This window comes from Amphiprion ocellaris, chromosome 13 (genome assembly GCF_022539595.1).
Source record: "Amphiprion ocellaris isolate individual 3 ecotype Okinawa chromosome 13, ASM2253959v1, whole genome shotgun sequence".
Taxonomy (NCBI): domain Eukaryota; kingdom Metazoa; phylum Chordata; class Actinopteri; family Pomacentridae; genus Amphiprion; species Amphiprion ocellaris.
Window position 1 is genome coordinate 31402266 of NC_072778.1, and position 19053 is coordinate 31421318.

The 19053-nt window shown below is 40.2% G+C and overlaps 2 protein-coding genes across 2 annotated transcripts; one reads left to right on the top strand and one right to left on the bottom strand.

The window, feature by feature from the left end:
• Nucleotides 1-61: 61 nt before the first annotated feature.
• Nucleotides 62-14357, top strand: ints6l (integrator complex subunit 6 like). Its single transcript, XM_023283390.3, has 18 exons — nt 62-338; nt 460-537; nt 3660-3809; nt 5037-5126; nt 5304-5487; nt 5794-5922; nt 6528-6691; nt 7135-7287; nt 7556-7688; nt 8014-8108; nt 8210-8320; nt 9907-10122; nt 10253-10379; nt 10580-10722; nt 10856-11087; nt 11216-11596; nt 11709-11802; nt 12579-14357. Exons 1-18 carry the CDS (start codon nt 228-230, stop codon nt 12679-12681), a joined length of 2694 nt encoding a protein of 897 aa, XP_023139158.1. The 5' UTR covers nt 62-227; the 3' UTR covers nt 12682-14357.
• A 1387-nt stretch (nt 14358-15744) lies between these two features.
• mmgt1 (membrane magnesium transporter 1) lies at nt 15745-18783 on the bottom strand. Its single transcript, XM_023283402.3, has 4 exons — nt 18514-18783; nt 18109-18161; nt 17917-18020; nt 15745-16618 (listed from the first exon to the last, which is right to left on the bottom strand). The coding sequence occupies exons 1-4, from the start codon at nt 18590-18592 to the stop codon at nt 16462-16464; spliced, it is 393 nt and encodes a 130-aa protein (XP_023139170.1). The 5' UTR covers nt 18593-18783; the 3' UTR covers nt 15745-16461.
• Nucleotides 18784-19053: the final 270 nt, after the last annotated feature.

Genomic DNA, 19053 nt, shown 5'->3' on the forward strand with positions numbered 1-19053 from the left:
GGAGCGGGGCGTTCCATTCCGTTAGGAGCAGAAGTTGAACAGCGCGAGCCGAGACAGAGCTCTAGAAAGGCAGATAGAGAGAGGGCAGAGGCAGCGGCCCTCTTCTGGAGGGGGGGCTTATTATAACAAATATATATACACATGTGTGAACTGTTTGGCCGCACGATAGGTCATATGTGGGTTACTGTTATTTTAGAAAAGCATACAAGCGCGGCTTTACATTTAAAATGCCTATTTTACTTTTCCTGTTAGACACGTCCGCCTCTATGAATCAGCGCACTTATTTGGGTACGACGTATCTGGACGTTGCTAAAGGCGCGGTTGAGGTCTTTATGAAGGTAAAGAACGATTTTACCCCGATTTTTTTCCAGCAAGAATGCACCTTTTGGTGAGCTTAGGGCTCCTTGGGCAAGATAGGTCGAAATTAATATATGTTGTTTTGGTTTTCTTTTTTGACAGCTGCGTGCCCGAGACCCGGCTAGTAGAGGCGACAGGTACATGCTAGTTACATTCGATGATCCACCATACGGAGTGAAGGTAATTAGCAACTGATACAATTTTTACATTTGACAAGTCGGACGTATTTTTCTGTCAGTGAGACTTTATTGTCCTTCTGGTTTGTAGTCAGTGTTGGGCGGCTTCCCGGTGGCGAAAACGGCAAATTATTGCTCCAAATAATCGGAGACCCGGAGCTGCACTGCCTCCGAACATCCAGCGGACATTTTGCTTTTGTGTTGAGAAAAGTCTCGGGCGTTGAGATGGAGGCGGAGAGATTTATTATCAGCTATGACGTCTCGCGTTTTTATAACAGAGCGATGTCATGATTGGTCAGCGAGCCCGCCAATCACTCTGTGCCCTACCCCTTCTATCAGCCACGCATCGCCATTGGCCAATCCGGGCTGAAAGTTGATAAGCCCTCTTCATCATTAGATTTTTTTTATATTTATGCGAGTTCGCTAGAAGAGAATGATCATTATTCATATGATAATAATTTGTCATGCTGAAATCGTAAGCTTGAAAACACTCCAGGCTTCATCCACGCAAGCACACACAGGAAAAAGCAAACATGCAACCTGTGAATCACTGCAATAATTTCATGGGATTTCATGTCAGCAAAGCTATCCTCTCCACCAATCTGTTGAGTTGTTTTATGGCCTGGCACATGTCTCTTTCTTTTCATACCCAATAAAATACAGTCCTAAGTATCTACATGAACCTCTTAAAGCCCCGATCTGCTACAGTGGCTGCTCTGTCTTAGAAGTGTCTCCAGGCTTGCCCAACTCTGTCTACAAACAACACTACTGCTCAACATAGTGTGCTGAGTGCTTACTACATCCCATGTCAACACTGCCTAAAGACACATGGAACAGTTTGCTTTCCTTGTTCAGCCTTTATTTTTAATTTGCTTGCCTCATGAGTAATTACCAACACGCTGACGCTGGAGAGAGATGCAGATGTTACAAAGTACAATGCATGCCAAAATGTACTTGTAAGGAGTAATTAATTCCATATTTTTTGTGTTTTATGATACTCTTGAACTAAAATATCAGTGTATTGTGCTGAACAGTTTACACAGCTGCCAGCTTTTAAACAGCAAAAGACCAGACATTGTAATACTACCTTCAATTTCATTCTAATTTACAGGAAAACTAGAAATTATAATATTTTGCACTCTTCATTTATATACCCCAGCAAATGGGACACACTTCTCATCACACAACCAACAAAGAAAATAGGAGATGTCTAAATTATTAAGTGCATGCTGGGGGTATGTATAATAAACAAATGATCTGCCAAAACCTGAATAAAACAATTATTTTTTATTTTCAGCTAATTACAGGTTTACAAAACTGCTTTGCCATTCTATTTAATCTGTGAAAATAAGCAGCACACTATGATGTATCTGTTCAGTTATACTTTGACTAATCTGTTCATGCTTCTTACACTTTTACTTTAATTAGATTTTACTTGACCTATATTTAGTAAATTAATCTAATATGAAAAGCTTTTGCATTTATTGTACTAATATAACCCTGACATTTGATAGATCAGAAGAACTTGAGATTGACAGCCTCCTTTTCCTTAACAAGCTGCATTTGTCATATTTTTATTTCAGTACATTTATTGTACTTTTCACAGTTTGTTCTAGATACTGTTATCAGTTAGCAAATGTACAATTAGTGCTGCGCAAGAAACAAAATACCACAGTCTAGATTTTTGTCTTTATTGACCTTAATTTAATACACAGCACAAGCACCATTTTCAGCTCACAGCCCAAATATTTTTGCGCAATTGTCACTGTGTTATTGTAGAACTGGGTTCATTACAAAATGTCATGAATGGAAGCTATAACCCCTACTTCATTTCATATTCACCACAAGTCTACATGTGACTCACTTAGACAATCGTGTGTCAACTTCTCAGCCAAATAGTCCAAGATGTGATTCTCCTCCCTCACATAAAGTCATCCAGGTGCTGCTCGTCTGAAGTGCTTTTTCCCTCATTGTAAAGTCTGTCCTCAACTCCTCACGCTCATGCTCTTCCTTTCTTTGTCTTTGTTGCCGTCCCCCTTTTGTTGTTTCTGCCTGCTTTGTGCACTGAGGATTATGATGAAAGGACAAGGTTGTACCGAATGAGGCTACTCTGATTGCACAGTTACAGAAGCAATAAATTGTTGATAAAGTGGGAGAGAGAGAGAGTAGGTTGGGTGGGAAGAAAATAGAAATATTCTGTAGTCTGAATTATTGAGAACAAGTTGAGCCTTACATTTCTGCTGGTCTACACAAAGATCTGTGTCTGGGTTTACTTTGCTGTGAATGTTTCCACCTTCAGTTTTGCTTCAGCGGTTCAGTGAGATTTCTGGAATGATTGTCTAATATTTATCTAACGTCATTCATGTAATACTGCGTTTCCTAGAAATTCCACCCAAATCACGACTTTTGGAATTATATGCAATGATAATCCAAAAATCTACCCACTGGCCTGATTTGGAGCATACATGTTGATACTGGCAACTCCAGCTCCCCCCTCCTGTTACTCTCCATTTCTCTGTGCCTTTAGCCTCTTCTCCTCCCTCTCCCAACAAAGGAAGTAGTAAGCTTGCAGGTCATCCTTAGATTAAGCATGAAGCTGCAGCAGTAAAGTACTTGACCTAGCCAGAGAAAAGTCCAAGAGCAGCTACACACTCACATCCTCTCCTGTGGGAGTATATCTCTGTCACAGAGGACAGGCAGCAGTGGGAAGTGTATTTTTGGATGCTTGTCATGTATGAAATTAGGCTCTTTCTTAAACAGCAACATCCAGCTCAGATGTGGGCCTGAATTTCAACAATATTATCTTCCTTTCCCAGAGCTTCACACTACCCTGATTGAATTTTATGGTTCCTACTATGTCATGTTGCACAGAAACAATAGATTGCTGAGACTCCTCTTACCAAAGGTGACAGCCATATGCTTGAATTGATGAGTTTGTGCTTGAACAAATCTTGCTCTGTTTTTCTTTGTAATTACATACCATGGGTATCTGTGGGTGTGTATCTATTTTGGTTTGTGGCTGTTCACCCTGATCTGCGACTTCAAGCCTCCTCTGCTGCATGTTGTACGGCTGTTTGCTGTGCAGAGTGTTCATCACACGGTGTCCATCTACTGCATGTATTTCAGGCAGGCTGGAAGGAGAACCATGCCACCTTCATGTGCGAGCTCAAGAACCTGCAGGCGTCGGGGCTGACAACATTAGGTCACGCTCTTCGCACAGCCTTTGACTTGCTTAACCTCAACCGCCTCGTCTCGGGAATCGACAACTATGGACAGGTATTAGGCATCTACATACTATTTGTGCATTTCATTGCCAGGAGAAAAGCAGAATTTTAGAGTTATCTGAATGATAATTTACTGTAATTATTGGCCTATTTATTTTGTTACATGCAGTGATTTCATTATTGGTTGTGGATGTGAACATAACACCACATACATTTTAATTTGAGCAGTCTGGTGCTTGGAGTAACATATATTTTACCCTATAAGTATGTGATTTTTAGATGGAGGGCACTGTTGGAGAGAGATTTTTTTTAAACTGAACTGCAGATCCACTGTTCTCAAGACAAAGGTGACTGAGGCCAGGTCTAACACTTAAAGTAATCAGAATAAAGCAACATTAGACCTAGAGGTCACAGAGGAGGGCAAAGAAACTAAAAGTTACTCTTTTTAATCCACAAAAAGTTAAGGATAATACAAGTTAAGATTGGTAAGCACCTACAACCGAGGCACTTTACAGCTAAATCCACAATAAACAACTACAGATGAACTTCCTATACGTTACAAGCTGAATGTGACTGAATAGATTTTCTGTGGATAACCAAAGATTTAAAAGTTTTTGGTATGACTGTGACATTCACAAATATTCCAGTTGGCATTTTACCCGAAGACAACAAGGAGGATATTGACATTTGACTTTAGCTTAATCCACTCCACCGTGTGTCAGGAAATGCAGTCAACTTCTCCTTGTGCACATCTTTTCTCTAAACCCTTCTCGTCGGCAGAGATGGATTACTACACTCGGCCTGTGACACAGGTTCTGTGCATCAGGAGCATCTAAATCTACTTAGGCATTCTCTGTGTGTTTGAATTAGACAAGGCTGACCTCCACAGCACTGTGGTAGAGGCCTCTGTCCTTAATGAGTAACACAAGGACACTGTGCAGCTTACAGATGCATTCTGACACCGAGCAAAGACTACCAGCTGCAGCTTAGAGTTCATATTAGTAATCACAAGGTTGTCAGAGGTGTGATGGTAATTCCATGCTAATTATTGTGGTTCGGTGGATCTCTGTTTAAGCGTTACACCAGCACTTTGCCATTACTCACAGTGTGAGGCACCAATTACATTTTGTGTTTTAGGAGATGGGAATCTTTTTCGGGCACAGAGCCCAGAACAGTGTTTTAGAATGTAAAGAAAGGAAAGCAGACTAGTGAGAATAAATGGACTTACTGTTTGCCTGAAGTTGAATTTAATTGCTGAATGTTACCGTTCCTCTTTCAGGGCCGCAACCCATTCTTCCTCGAGCCATCTGTGATCATCACTATCACTGATGGGAACAAGCTTACACACAGCTCTGGGGTGCCAGATGAGGTGAGAGCACAAACAAATGCAATAGTGCTACTGTGTCTTGTTTGTAGTAAAGCCAACTTTACAATACGCTGGGTGTTTTATATAATAATTATCTTCTCTGTTTACACTTTGTAAGTTAAAGTGTGCAAAGATGACCTAGGGCAGTTTTCCACCTTTTTATCTCATTTTGCTGTGTAGTTGCACCTGCCTCTGAACTCACCTTTGGCTGGCAGTGAGTTGACCAAAGAGCCTTTCCGCTGGGACCAGCGTCTGTTTGCGTTGGTTCTCAGGCTGCCAGGAGCAGCTACACCAGACAATGAACAACTTGGTAGCGTCCCCACAGATGAGTCCGCCATCACCCAGATGTGTGAAGTCACTGGAGGTTTGGTTTTACTTTGGTTCATTCATTGTAGTCCAAGGAGCTTTAGTTCAAAGCAACTGGACTTCTCTTCTGGATTCTTGAAAACATTTCACTTCTTATTCAAGAGGCATCTTCAGTGTAGTTGACCCAAAAAGAACTGAAGAAGTCTCTTGAAAGAGAGGTAAAATGTTTAAGTAGGATTACCATGACCTAGATGACTAAGAATCTACACAGATTAATTAATTGTATATGTACTTTATTTCTGATAGATCTCAGTAAGTCGTTCTCTTATGTCTGATTGCCATGTATTGTGCTTTTTCCGCTCAGGGCGATCATACTGTGTGCGAACACAGAGGATGTTGAATCAGTGTCTGGAGTCTCTGGTCCAAAAGGTTCAAAGTGGCGTTGTCATTAACTTTGAGAAGACAGGGCCAGATCCACCTCTCGTTGGTGAAGGTGAGTTTGTTGGGTTTGTACAATAAATGCACCAAAGGCAGCAATAATTGTGTGTTAAAATCCAGCCTGTTCATGTCATGTCATAACAGAATGTTTTAGTAGTCTCAGGACTCAGTCAGTGTCATAGTGGCCTATGCACAATAGGAGGTGCATTTTATTGCATCCTGAGCACATTATTTTGTCACATTTTCAAATCAAATCAAATGAAGCTTTATTGTCATTTCGGATGAGATTTTATTTTATTTTTTATTTTTCTCGTTTTATGCAAGTAGTTGGAACAAAGGTACAGTGGGCAGTAAAACATGTGAAAGCAGAAGATAATCTTCTAATGCTGGATTTCCACAGTACAGTTTTACACCAAAAAGAGAACTGAATACGTTTTCTAGTGTCGCCAGATGTAGAGTATAATTAATTAGGATGTTTAATTTAACGTACCCATCATTTTATTGGTAGAAGGGGAGATTACAAGTTTGATTTTGCATAAAGAATATTTTTTTTTATATAGGAATTTAAGCCAAAATGACAGAAATCCAGTTTATGTCAGTCAGTAGGTTATTGATGTTTTCTGGCATTTGGTTTACATTGTACACTCTTCCTTTCTGCAGATAACTCTGTAGAGTCAAGTCGTCCTGTGTCATCATTCAGTCCACAGCCGTGGCACAGCTGCCACAAACTAATCTATGTGCGACCAAACCCAAAGACGGGGGTGCCAGTTGGGCATTGGCCCATACCAGAGTCCTTCTGGCCGGACCAGAATTCTCCAACTCTGGTGAGCAGAAAAGCTTATAAATATCTGAGCAGATCTTCAGTCTGTTGTTCTGTGGGTTTCCACTCGTAATGCTGGAATAATACATGCATTTGACTTTGACTGAATGCCCTAACTGTTAATCTTTTATTATTCATTTTGTCCACGTGTGTCTTTATAGATGTAATCTCTGCTACTCTGTTACCTTTACTTTGTCTCACTTATCTTTCTGGCTGTTTGTCTTTTATTGGCAGTTCTCTTATTCCCTGTCTAACATCAGTCAGTAACCTTGACTTACAGTCAGTATAATGAAGTGTTCAACCTTGCAAACTCTGGCTGCCATTTTGATTATCTGTAAATCTTTAATGCGTTGTTATGCAGTGCTGTTGCAAGGGCATCAGATGGGTTTGTACCACTGACAAACATGCCTAATAGTTTCCTCAATCATCTCCATCTGCTGCTCTCAGCCACCTCGCTCTGCTCATCCCGTGGTTCGTTTCTCGTGTGTGGACTGTGAGCCCATGGTGATTGACAAGCTGCCCTTTGACAAGTATGAACTGGAGCCCTCTCCGCTCACCCAATACATTCTGGAAAGGAAATCTCCACACATGTGCTGGCAGGTAGAGTAAATAATCACACACTCATAGGCTTTGTTACCTTGTTTTTACTTTCACTGCTGTTGCCTCAGGGACTTTTAGAAACCCTGAAATAATGAGGTTGCTTGCTTAATTCCTAATACCTTCTCACGTTTTAGCAGTGGTAAAATAGTTGGTCACACCAGGGAAGGTTGATCATTTGGCACAGATTTACAAACCGTTTTCTAAAGTTGAATTTTCAAGCATAACAAACAAATGTTATTTGACTTTATAATTTTCTTGTTGTCCTCAGGTATTTGTCAGCAGCAGTGGAAAGCAAACCGACCTAGGACAGCCGTTCGGCTACCTTAAAGCCAGCACCGCTCTCACCTGTGTTAACCTGTTTGTCATGCCTTACAATTATCCAGTTCTTCTCCCACTCCTCGGTAAGACATATTGCAGTGAACTTGTCTTTAAAATGGCTTCAAAACTTCTGGGTCAGTAGGTCTGAGTGATATTAAATATAAAAGCATTCCTTTTCTGGGGCACCTCATCATCAGCAGGATTTTTTTCCCTGCAGTCATCTTTAACTATAAACAAAGGGGTATTTTGGGACAATCTGGTAAAGATTCTTCTGTATCATGTTTGATGCCTGTGTTAGACTCACCACCTTCTCAACATTGATGTGTGTATACTGCTGTGATGGCGGTCTGCTGGTCACTGATCCAGAATGCTAAATCTTGTCAGACACACTCTTTGTTCTCCCTTCAGATGATTTATTTAAAGTGCACAAACTAAAGCCAAACCTCAAGTGGCGACAGGCCTTTGAGATGTACCTGAAGACGATGCCTCCATACTTCCTCTTGGTAAACTAATGCTGGATCACTTGTGCAGCCTTTAATAGATGGATTTATGTTGTTTTCCCATATAATTAACTTCCACAATTTCCTCTGCTGCCTTCTGACAGCCTTTGAAAAAGGCATTGAGGATGATGGGTGCACCTAACCTCATAGCAGACACCATGGACTGCGGCCTGAGTTACAGTGTCATTTCCTACCTGAAGAAGCTCAGCCAGCAGGTGAACATTGCTTGCACACAAATTCTCTTGACATAATTTCCAAGCAGGGTGACAAGTGTAGTAGTTGTGGTGGGATAGTGGGTGAGAGAGAAAAAGCCCAAGCTATAGTACACAGTTAATGTGATCATCAGTTGTCAGAGTGTCCTTGAAGGTAACATTCCAGGTAAAGGTAAATTTCCAATTCAAATCAAATGACAGGTACTACTTAAAATTCTGATGCAAGCCAATAACTTTTATCAGTTATTTATTACTCTGATGCAGTAAAGGATTGATTGAATATGAAATTAGAACAATTATAATCACTTGTTTTTTATGTAGCCATAAATCAAACTCAACAAGACAATTCTGCCTAAATTCCTAATATGAGTTTCAAGAAAGGCTAATTACAGATATTTGGAACCACTATACAATAAATGTTATAAATTAACGGCATGTGATAGCAGGAAGCCTGCCATTCATACCGGAGCTTCTTTCTTATTAACAGTAACTGATTATTCGATCAAAAACCATTTGTCTCCTGCAGTTATGTCTGCTGTCCTTCTCGGTTTTCTTAATCTTTACCTGTTCTATTGCTTTTATGACCCAGTAAGACCCACATACTATAGCATTATTTTGTCTTGTTTTCAGGGTAATCTGTAGCCTCCTAGCCTTAGAAAGTATGAAATAAATCATTTGATTTTGCTCCTTGTTTAGTTTATGCAGGTTGTGTCTCTGCTAAAGAGATCTGCCTATCAATTAGATCATGTTAGTCTAACTTTAGAAAGATGTCACAGGCTCTCCAGATAGTATTTGTCGCAGGCCTGACAGATAGTCTATAAGTTATAGCCCTAGCCTAGTGTCATCAGGACAAAAGTGCACTGACACCAACAAGTGAATAATTTGGGGAAATCTGACTGGAATGAAAAAACATGTCAATGCTTTAAAGATAATCGCCACTGGCACTGTGATGAAAAAAATGAAAGCCTCCAACTTCTCCAAACCTAACTTATGCTTTCGATTATAAGAACTAAATCTTCTCTTGTGTTCTATTATTTGGTAAAAGTGTTCAATGATGTTTCTGTCTCTTACATTTCTGTAAGCATAATGCAGCTGTGCTTGAAGGAAAGTGTCATTATAGGCATCCTTTGGTTTCAAAAGAAATTCAAGCCTCTTTGGTGGACATCTGTCATGCTGCTGCGTGTTATGGCTGTAGAGTGCAACACAAAAATGGCCATCTCTACTGCAGATATACACTAGCTGTGCAGTATTTTTCCCACAGGGTTTGTTTACCTCTGAGTCTGGTGCAATCGATGCATGAGGTCAGGGCAGGTTTTATGGAGTCCCGCTATCGTAATTGCTGTTGCTATCACACGTAGAGGTAGAAAAACATATAAACAAAACAAATTGCTCTTGATGTTTGACATGAATATTTGCTCAAGTGATCTCTATTAAAAGATGCTGAGTAACAAAAGACAAATATATACCCAAAAAAACTTCTATATATTTGTGCTCAAAACGATATCCTTCACCAAAATCTCATTTCAATTTCTATTTTATCATCAGAATACCGGTAGATAGTAAAATGCTGGGTTTTTTGTTGAACAAAGGCAAAAATAGAGTCGGATCGTCTAATCGTGTCAGTGGGGAAAAAGGCTCCTCAAGAAACCGGCATAAAGGTTAAAAACCACTCCAGCGCTCTGTCTCTGGCCCACCGACGAGACTTCAAGCAGCTGCTGCAGGGAATCACCGGGGAGGGACCCCTCCGCCTGGTGGACATCAACTTCAAAGAGTTTGCTGGTTTCCAGATCGCCCTGCTCAACAAGGTAGATGTAGGACAAGGACATTTTTGCAATGATTGACTTACTTTCTGTTGGCGGCTAACATGCAGGGAAAAGAGGGAAAATACAGTATTTGGTGGGTTTCCTCTGACTGGCTGCACAAATGTTTTCCCAGGATGTAAAACCTCAAGCTTATCGGAATGCTTATGACATCCCAAGACGAAACCTTCTGGATCAACTCACCCGAATGCGCTCCAATTTGCTGCGAACGTCACTAAAACTTATCCGAGGGCAAGATGAAGGTATTTGAGCTTGTCAATAATTTATACCAGACAGATCAAATACATTTAATTTTTTGTGAATTATTAATCAAAAATTATGTGAAACATGGCACTTACCTAAAATACCAAATCACCCAAAAAGTTCATGTTAATTGATCTGAAATCCAGTGTAGTTACTGCAGTGTTTTACTAATAAGGATAACATTTCTTGTTTCTGTTAGACTACCTGCACAGTATTCCAGTGGCTCAGATGGGAAACTATCAAGAGTACCTAAAAATGATGCCATCTCCTTTGAGAGAGCTTGACCCTGATCAACCTAAGCGGCTGCACACATTTGGGAATCCTTTCAAGCAGGATAAGAAGGTAAAGATATATCAACCCAAAAGTACTAATCAATACCGTTTAGCCACTCACAATGTTGTCATAATGGATGTTCATTCAGTATTCAGTCCTTTTTGTTTTGTAATGTCTGCTTTTCCTCGAATATTATTCATAGGGGATGATGATCGATGAGGCAGATGAGTTTGTTGCAGGCCCTCAAAACAAGAAAAGAGGAAACTCCAATGATTCCAACTCAGGTGCTACTTTGAAGAGAAGGCGAAGTATGTCACCATTGCTGCGGCGGCCGCAGACTCCGCCGGGAAACACCAACCATGTGGTGGTGGGAAAAAGTCTGGCAGGGGTTCAGGGGCAACAAAATCTCCTCAAACCCATCCCACAGCAGAAAGGTAAGATTAAGAGGGACCTAAAACATTAAATGATGTTGCTCAAGGGAATTCAGACAATCTCTGATACTTTAGTGGTAAAATTTAGTTTGAATAGCAGTGAAAATTAATTTTACATTATTCCCCATCAGGAGTGGACGGCAGCAACATGGTGGTCGCTGAGAGTAATGGTGACAGTGTTCTTGGACTTGACTCGGGGGAGATCTGGCCGGCTGAGATGGACACTGAAGCAGGGAGTCCAACTTCACTGAGCTTAGAGGAGAAGGTCGGGACAGGAGCAGCGGTTCAGGGTGAGGACATCAGCATGATGGAGGAGCGGCTTGTGGAAGATCATCTAGATGAGCAGCCGCTGGAGGAGAAACACAACTGTGAACGTCTGAGTCCACAGAGTCAGCTGGATGGAACCGAAGCTGACCCTGCAGTGCTTGAGACCATATTCATCGCCCCACTAGATGGCAGCCAAGCAGAGCTGCGGACGCGGGTCATCAAGGAGGTCCGCAAACCTGGACGAAGTGAGTACGCTGCACTGCATCACGTTAAATTCAATTTAGTTATAATCCAGTGAAGTAGATGTCCTGTGAACAGTTCTCTCATCTCTGCCTGTGGCTTTGTGCTTTTTCTCAGACTATGAAGCAATATTACGACTACTACACCAGGTGAAAGGACCAATAAATGTACAAAGATACTTCATCCAAATTGCCATCAAGGAGGCTATCAGGTAAGAAACAGCAACTAATTCCTCAGTATTTAGTTAAGCGTAAGTGTTTTAAGCTTTGCAGAACATTGCAATAATCCCCTAACATGCCTGTTTAGCAATGTGTCAATTAGACCTGTGTAACTGCAGTCACATTAGATTGTAGATTGTGTGTCCTTGAAGCAGTGCAGTTTCAGCAGCAATGACACATGGCCACACTGCAATTGCTTTCACAACCGTTTAATTTAGGTTTGCCTGCGGCACTATGTAAAAGTTTTAGGTACTGAGTGCAGAAAAACCTAAATCAAATCGATATTCAGTATGAGGACCCTTTGCCATTAAAGCAGCACTCCCCTCAGGGATACTGTTGCAGTTTTTCAAGGTACTTTCAGGGAGGTTGTTGTGAGCATCACACAGAACTTGACACGGTTCTTCTGTGGATTCGGTCCATCTCAGTGTCCTGTGTCTTCAGAGGATCCCAAACTAACATCATGATGTGTAGATCAGGGTTCTGTGGGGGTTAAATCATCTGTTGCAGGACACCTTGTTTTTCTTGTTACTGACGAAGGCTCTTCATGTGTAGTTTATATGCTCCAGAATCTTTTCTAGAACTGATCAGATCCCTCGCTGGTGGTGCTGTTTGATGGATAACATTCTAAACATCTAAAATGCATAAAACGTTTTCATGAACCTTCTTTGGCTTGATCCCGGAAGCTTGCATTCTTGACCTAGACTTTCACCAGAACTGCAGTTCCCACTTTTTTCCCTGCTTGTTCTAAATCCTTTTACTTCTCTGGCAGGTTCAAGAAGCGGGTACTGATCCAGCAGCTGGAAGCTGCCCTCGCTGAGTTAGAGGAGAAGCAATCAACATCCTCACAGCTTCCCAATGATCACGGCAGGTAGTGATGAAGCCATGTTTTCTTTGTTGCTAGATAAAGGAATAAGGCTCCTCTCCTCTAAAGTGTATTTCGCTCAACGCTGGTTATCACCACCATAAGAGACAACTTTCTTGACCAGCCTCAAAAGGACAATTTGGGGAACCAGACAGGAAAAAGGACAAATGCACTGATGCTTCTTCTGCCCCTGTGCTGTTACATTACATCCTGTTAGAGGCAGAGGGTAACAGGTTTAACTGGAGGATGGGGCCTTCAGGACTGATCCACTGGGGATGAGTAAACTTTAAAAATAATCCTCTTCATATTGACAGATGCCTTAAACTTCCATATGGCTTTTGTCTGTATGGGCACATTGTTGGGTGGACACACACACTCCATTAGACAGATAGGCGGCAGATCCTTAAGTGAGCGAGACCAAGACACAGACTGACTTAATCCTGCTGTTGTTATTCTTTGAAAACAGACCTTTCTTCAGCTGGTCTGAAAAGTGTTTGTGCGACTGAAATGATTTTTATAAGTAAAGAAAATGTTGTGCATTCTTGTACATTTAAAGCTGGCAGGAGAAATCTGGTTTTAGTGGAATATCTGCACAAAGATGCACTGATGTCTTTGGTGGGATGTTTGACCAAGTCGGTAATGTTTTCTAAAACTGTTCCTATTTTTAGTGGTTGGTATTGACATGCATTGGCATTAGGGATGGGCAATAAGGACAAAGTGTATGAGCATACAAATAATTTTATGTTGCAGCAATATATCTTATGATAAAATCAATTTCCTGGAACTACAATTGAGAACCCCTTGAAATAGCTAATGGCTAATCTAGTCATTAAAGTACCTGCCGTGTAAAATTACAACATCATGTTCTTGCAAAATACTAAACATATTCAGTATTGCGGTATAAGGTGTGGCAAATTCTCAAATATCTTCTTGTACACATTACCATATTGCCCCGAAAAGGTCAAACATGCTTTACTTATGCTAATTAAACGGCATTTAAATATCCTAAATTGGGTCCATTTAATTACAAATTCGACAACTGCATGAAGAAAAAAATGGATTGCTATGGACACCACTATATTGATGAATCAGTGTTTTGTGACTCAGTAGCGTCTTGAACTGGAAACTGACTGACCTTCATGAAATGTCCAACCCAAGACTGGTGTTTACTGATCTGGGATCATTATCCTCTTATCTGCCATACAGCAACAGAACATCGGTATAGTAAATGCAGCTGTTGGTATCCATTTAGAGTTTACTCCTCCAGCTCCGTAACACATTTCACACATAAATCATCCTCCACAGCACCACAAACACTCCACTGATCCCCAGCATTGCAGCTTTACTCCGAGGAAGTTTTGCATCTGTCCAGGCTTCAGCTGTCAGTCACCTTTTGTTTGAGTCAAACAGCTGGTAAATGCGTCCCTCTGCTGCTTTTTACATGAACCCACATTAGCGCTCCTCCGTTCTCCTTGTTTTTACGACAGATGTACACTACTTTTTAATGTTCATAGGGAATAGAGATTATTTTTGTGAATTTGTTTATTTCAGAGTTTAAGAAATATTTTGAAAGAAATGTCTAAAGCCATTTTTGTAAACTGTTAAATACATATAAAAAGTGGAAAGTTTTATGAACCTACTTTTTTTTAACAAAAAAATAAAAAATAAACCACACGTAGAACGGTGTGTGCTGTTTTCTGTCAGTATTTTTACCTTGACTGGAAGTTTTTAACAACCTACTATAATGACTTTTGCCACATTAATCTAATTTATATTCAATGATTTCATAGAACCTTGGTTTCAGTTTGGCATTCTCTTTTTGTGTGTCTGTATAAACATATTGTAAAACATTGACTTCAAATTGAGAAAATACTTCAGACTGCAAAACTAAATATTTCACCAACATTTACTGCTCTAAGACCCTTTTAGCTTAATTGTAACCCGTCATCAAAGGTGAGCAGTTCAGTCAGTTTTTTGTTTTTTTTTTAATCAATATTTTTAGTTATTCATTTTAAGCTTTATTTAGTGGGAACATTTTCACCCATGTGGTATAGGAAATTTGTTATTTGGGTTGCTTCTCTGCTGTTTTTAAAAGCCTCAAGAAACAATGATCAATAATTGACAAGAGAAAAAAAATCTTAATATATTTAAAAACTAAACATTTTGTGCAGCAGAAATGTTTTAATTTAAAACTGCAACAATTAAATGCATTATCAATTAGCTGTCAAATGTTTTTGATAATTGGTTTAAGCAGTTAAGTCTAAATTCTCTTACTGTGGCTTCTTTAGATGATTCTTATCTGGATTATTTTATCCTCTATGAAAATAAACTAAATATTTTTGGGTTTTGGACAAAACGAGACAAATGTGGACATCATCTTGGTCTTCTGGAAAAACATTTTCCACCATTTTCTAACTTTTCATAGACCAAACTAATCAAACAAGAAAATAATCCATAGTTGCATTCCTATTTTATTTTTTATTTTTTTTGTATATTTTAGAAATCAACTTTCAAGTCTTAATGGAGCCCTGACCCCCAAGTGAAAAACCTTTCATATCTGGATTTACACAGTTTAACTGTTGGGCAAAATTATAAAAACAAACCATAAGAAACCAAAATCTAAAAAAGTGAGGTTCATACTCTCAGTTATAGTCTTCCATTTCATTGAACAAATCCAACAGAAAGAGACAAAAACTGTCCTTGTGAAACAAATCTGGCTGTAAATAAAAATCCAAGAGAAACCACATTCAGCTGAAACCAATCAGTGGACATAAAACACTTCCTGCTGCAAAAATTTGAGTGCAGCAGCTTGTGGATAACTTCAGCCTCTGCTGCCACCTAGAGTCCAAAATCAGCAAATGCAGGTCCTTTAATCAGGTGGAATTTTTTGTGATGCAGCAGACCTGCATCAAGGTCACAGCTAGAGCACACCTCTACAGTCATTATCACAGCGATTTATTAAGTAATATATAGAAAAAGGAAGAAGACTAAAGGACTGGACTGCTTTCAGTTTAATTACATGCATCTACCTGTAATTATATGAGCTACAGGGCAAAAACCACATCCTGACACCTTGTAAAATCAGTATGCCTTTTATTAAATTGAAAACAATCTGTTGAATCTCAACAAAATGTAAAATGAAGGAAAAATAAACTTCACCCAAATGAATGTACCATTACTTTCTGCTCCGCCTCAAGTCTTCACAGTATCATTAGAATGGCTGTCTAACGTTCTCTGCTCTCACGTTTCACCTTGTCGATTTCTTCTGGTGCACAAGCAAACCTTTTTCTTGCATACAGCACGTACAAAGCCTTCATGCTTCCAGGAAATCATCAAGGAAATAAAGAGTCCTCAGTTCACACAATAAAACTCATTTCAGTCGACAAAATTTTGCCCAGACAGCAGCTGAAGACCGACGTGTGGTTGAAATGAAACGGTAACAAAACAGGCTTTGTTACGCTTCTCATACAAAAGATATACAAAGGACAGCAATATCCCAATCAGTTCTGAAGGGACAAAAAGGGGGAGATGTCTCAGTATCTTAAGACTCCAAAGCGATTACATACTGTATATACAAATAAATCTGCCTGAAAAACTGAAGGGTTGGCACACTCAGTGTTGAATATGGTGATAACCACTGTATGGACAGAGATGCATGTTTGGACAGCATATTAGTTTATTTACAAATAAAAATTAAAGTGGAGGAAGATGAATTCTCACTTGTCCCTCCATCTGTCTAACAAAAACAAATATCTGATGACGACGCTGTTACGGGCAGGAAAGGCCAGTCTCAGTGCAAATTCTCCAGCTTGCGTAGCCGTAGGGGGTTAGGAAGAGCTTGCTGGTTGCGTACAGAGGAGGGCTCCTCCTCTGGCGTACGGAATAACACCCGACCCCGGTGGTTGAAAAGGTAAAAGGATGGGTGGTTCCTCAGCGTATCAAAAGTTCTAGAAAAGCAATGGAAGACATTAATTAAAGATTGGCATGGCATAAATATTCCCATTTCAGAGAGGCAACAAGTTATGACATTGTTGGACACCTACTGAGCAGATTTATACCCTCAGTGTCACATTTTCATATACAAACTGATAAATAAAAGGCAAAACCATTTTGGTATTACATTCTTTGCACAAAGTGAACTCTGTCCATCATCAGTGTGTGATTATGAGAACTGTAAAGTGTGCATGAGGAACTTTTACTGCCTCTGTTTTTTGGGGGAAATTATCACATGGAAAACCAAGACACAAAGAGGTTCTGTATCACAAGAGTTTCATATTAAACCTGAAAACAATATTGTGGAGTATCAGTTGCGGAAACACCTAGTCTATAAAAGTGACTTTTTCAACATATTTTCACAGCAAAACTGAATAACTTTCTCTGGTTTAGCCAATTTCACCAAATTTCTAACCTGTAAGCTCTGGCCTGCAACACTAGATCATTTGCACATTTACTCACGTTGACAGCGTCTGACGGTTAGCACCATAAATGCAACATGTGCTCAGGCCTGCAGCAACCCTGTTAAACTGCTTCTTCTACTTTATATTACTGCATATTGGACACACTGGGGATATGAAATGTTGGGCTCTGAATATCTGTGACAAATGTTGCTTGTTTTCTGACTTTTCTTGGACTTAACAATTAAGTGAAAATGGCACAAAAACTGTTCGGTGCAGCCTTTTAACAATAGTGATCACAACTTCCAGACACATCCAGACCACCACAATGCCATGGAGTGAAACAATGATTTATCTACAGAAACTCTAGTTCCAGGGGTCAAAATATCTTACTAAACTCAATCTCTTTCCTTAAGACCTATTTAAAATGGTTAAGGTATGCAGTTTGGCACTTAAAAGGTGACAAAATCTAAAACTCAGATCTTGAGATATTTAATGAAAACATTACCTGTACACTCTTTATAGATTCCTTATTACTGTTTTCATGTAATTTGTTGGACTGCTAATTCCATGCATTAAGAACGATATTAGGCTTTTAATACATTGTCTGAAGCGTTACAAAAAGCAGTTCATAATGTCTGATGTAAAGTTACATCTGTCCAACATAACATGTTAGTGGGCACTAAAACACATCACCTCTGGGAAGTTTGCGGTGTGTCTGTGGGAGCAGATTCACACCAATGATACTATAAATGCAGATGAGGTGAAGAGCTGCCTGCTTCCCCTGTGATAAACGACACAAACAACTACATCATCATGGGAGCGAGGTGCTGCGGGGTAAAGCAGCTTACTTGTTTTTCAGCTCTGAGGAAGCATCCATGTCTTTGAACTCTCCAGCGATGTGGACAATACCGTAGCAGGTCATCACAAACGATAACAAGGTCTGCAGTACGATCTGTAACAAGAGAAGACGGAGATGAATGAAACTGGCAACACTTTGCAAAATTAAAGCAGAAATTAGCATAAGAATAAAAGTCACTCACGTCAATTGGTAGCGTCTCATGCTCCTTTTCTGTGAGTCGCATGTATGATCGATCTGATGGGAGAAAAACATTTTAGGTCTAATTAACACTATTGCACTTTGGCAGGGTGACTGGCTAAGCAGGTAAGTCTGACTTATCTGATAAGGGCCGCTTTTAATTCTCCACTATTCTAGGCACTCTACATATTATATATCACTGCTATTCATACTGTAACACTGAACTGCAGACGAACGTTTTAAACCCGTCACCCCGCGGCTCATTCAAAGCTAAGCTGCCTTAGCATCCCGTTAGCTAGCTGAAGGCCCGACCGGTTGTTTTATCTTCCTGTCGGCAGGAAACAAGAACTTAGCTGGAACAAACGAACACACGGAGTCGTGCAGCTTCGCTCTTAACGCTTAAACTCACGCTGTGCCGCCGAGAAAGCCGCATGAGCTAAGGCAAAAAGTCCGACGCCGACGACACCTTTCCAGAACGACGAGGCCATGTTGAAGCGGAGCGATGACGAACGGTGAGCAGCGTCGTAAAACGGTGTCGTAAAATGGTGTCGTAAACCGCCGCTACCATGACAGCAGCGTCAAACTGGAGGAAAATGTCGACAACAAAAAGCGTTTAAATAAATTATATGTAAATGTAGAAAACTCGAGGTGAGTTTAATGATTTCATTTGCGTATTCTGTTTGTCACGAAGCTCCTTCTTCTTCTTTGAGGTTTAATGGCGGTTGACGGATATAGAAGTAGCGCATTACCGCCGCCAGCTGGTGGAGGGGGAATTAGGATGGTTTCTGTAGAAATCTTTATTTAAGAAAACAATGCAGTACAGTGTAACACAATACAATGTGAAGACAAATGGCTACAAAGAGATTTGTCATTGAAAGGCAGAATTTTGCTAATATCCCGTCTTACATGTGCTGCTTTGTCTCTCGATGTTCACAAAAGGTCTTAAAAG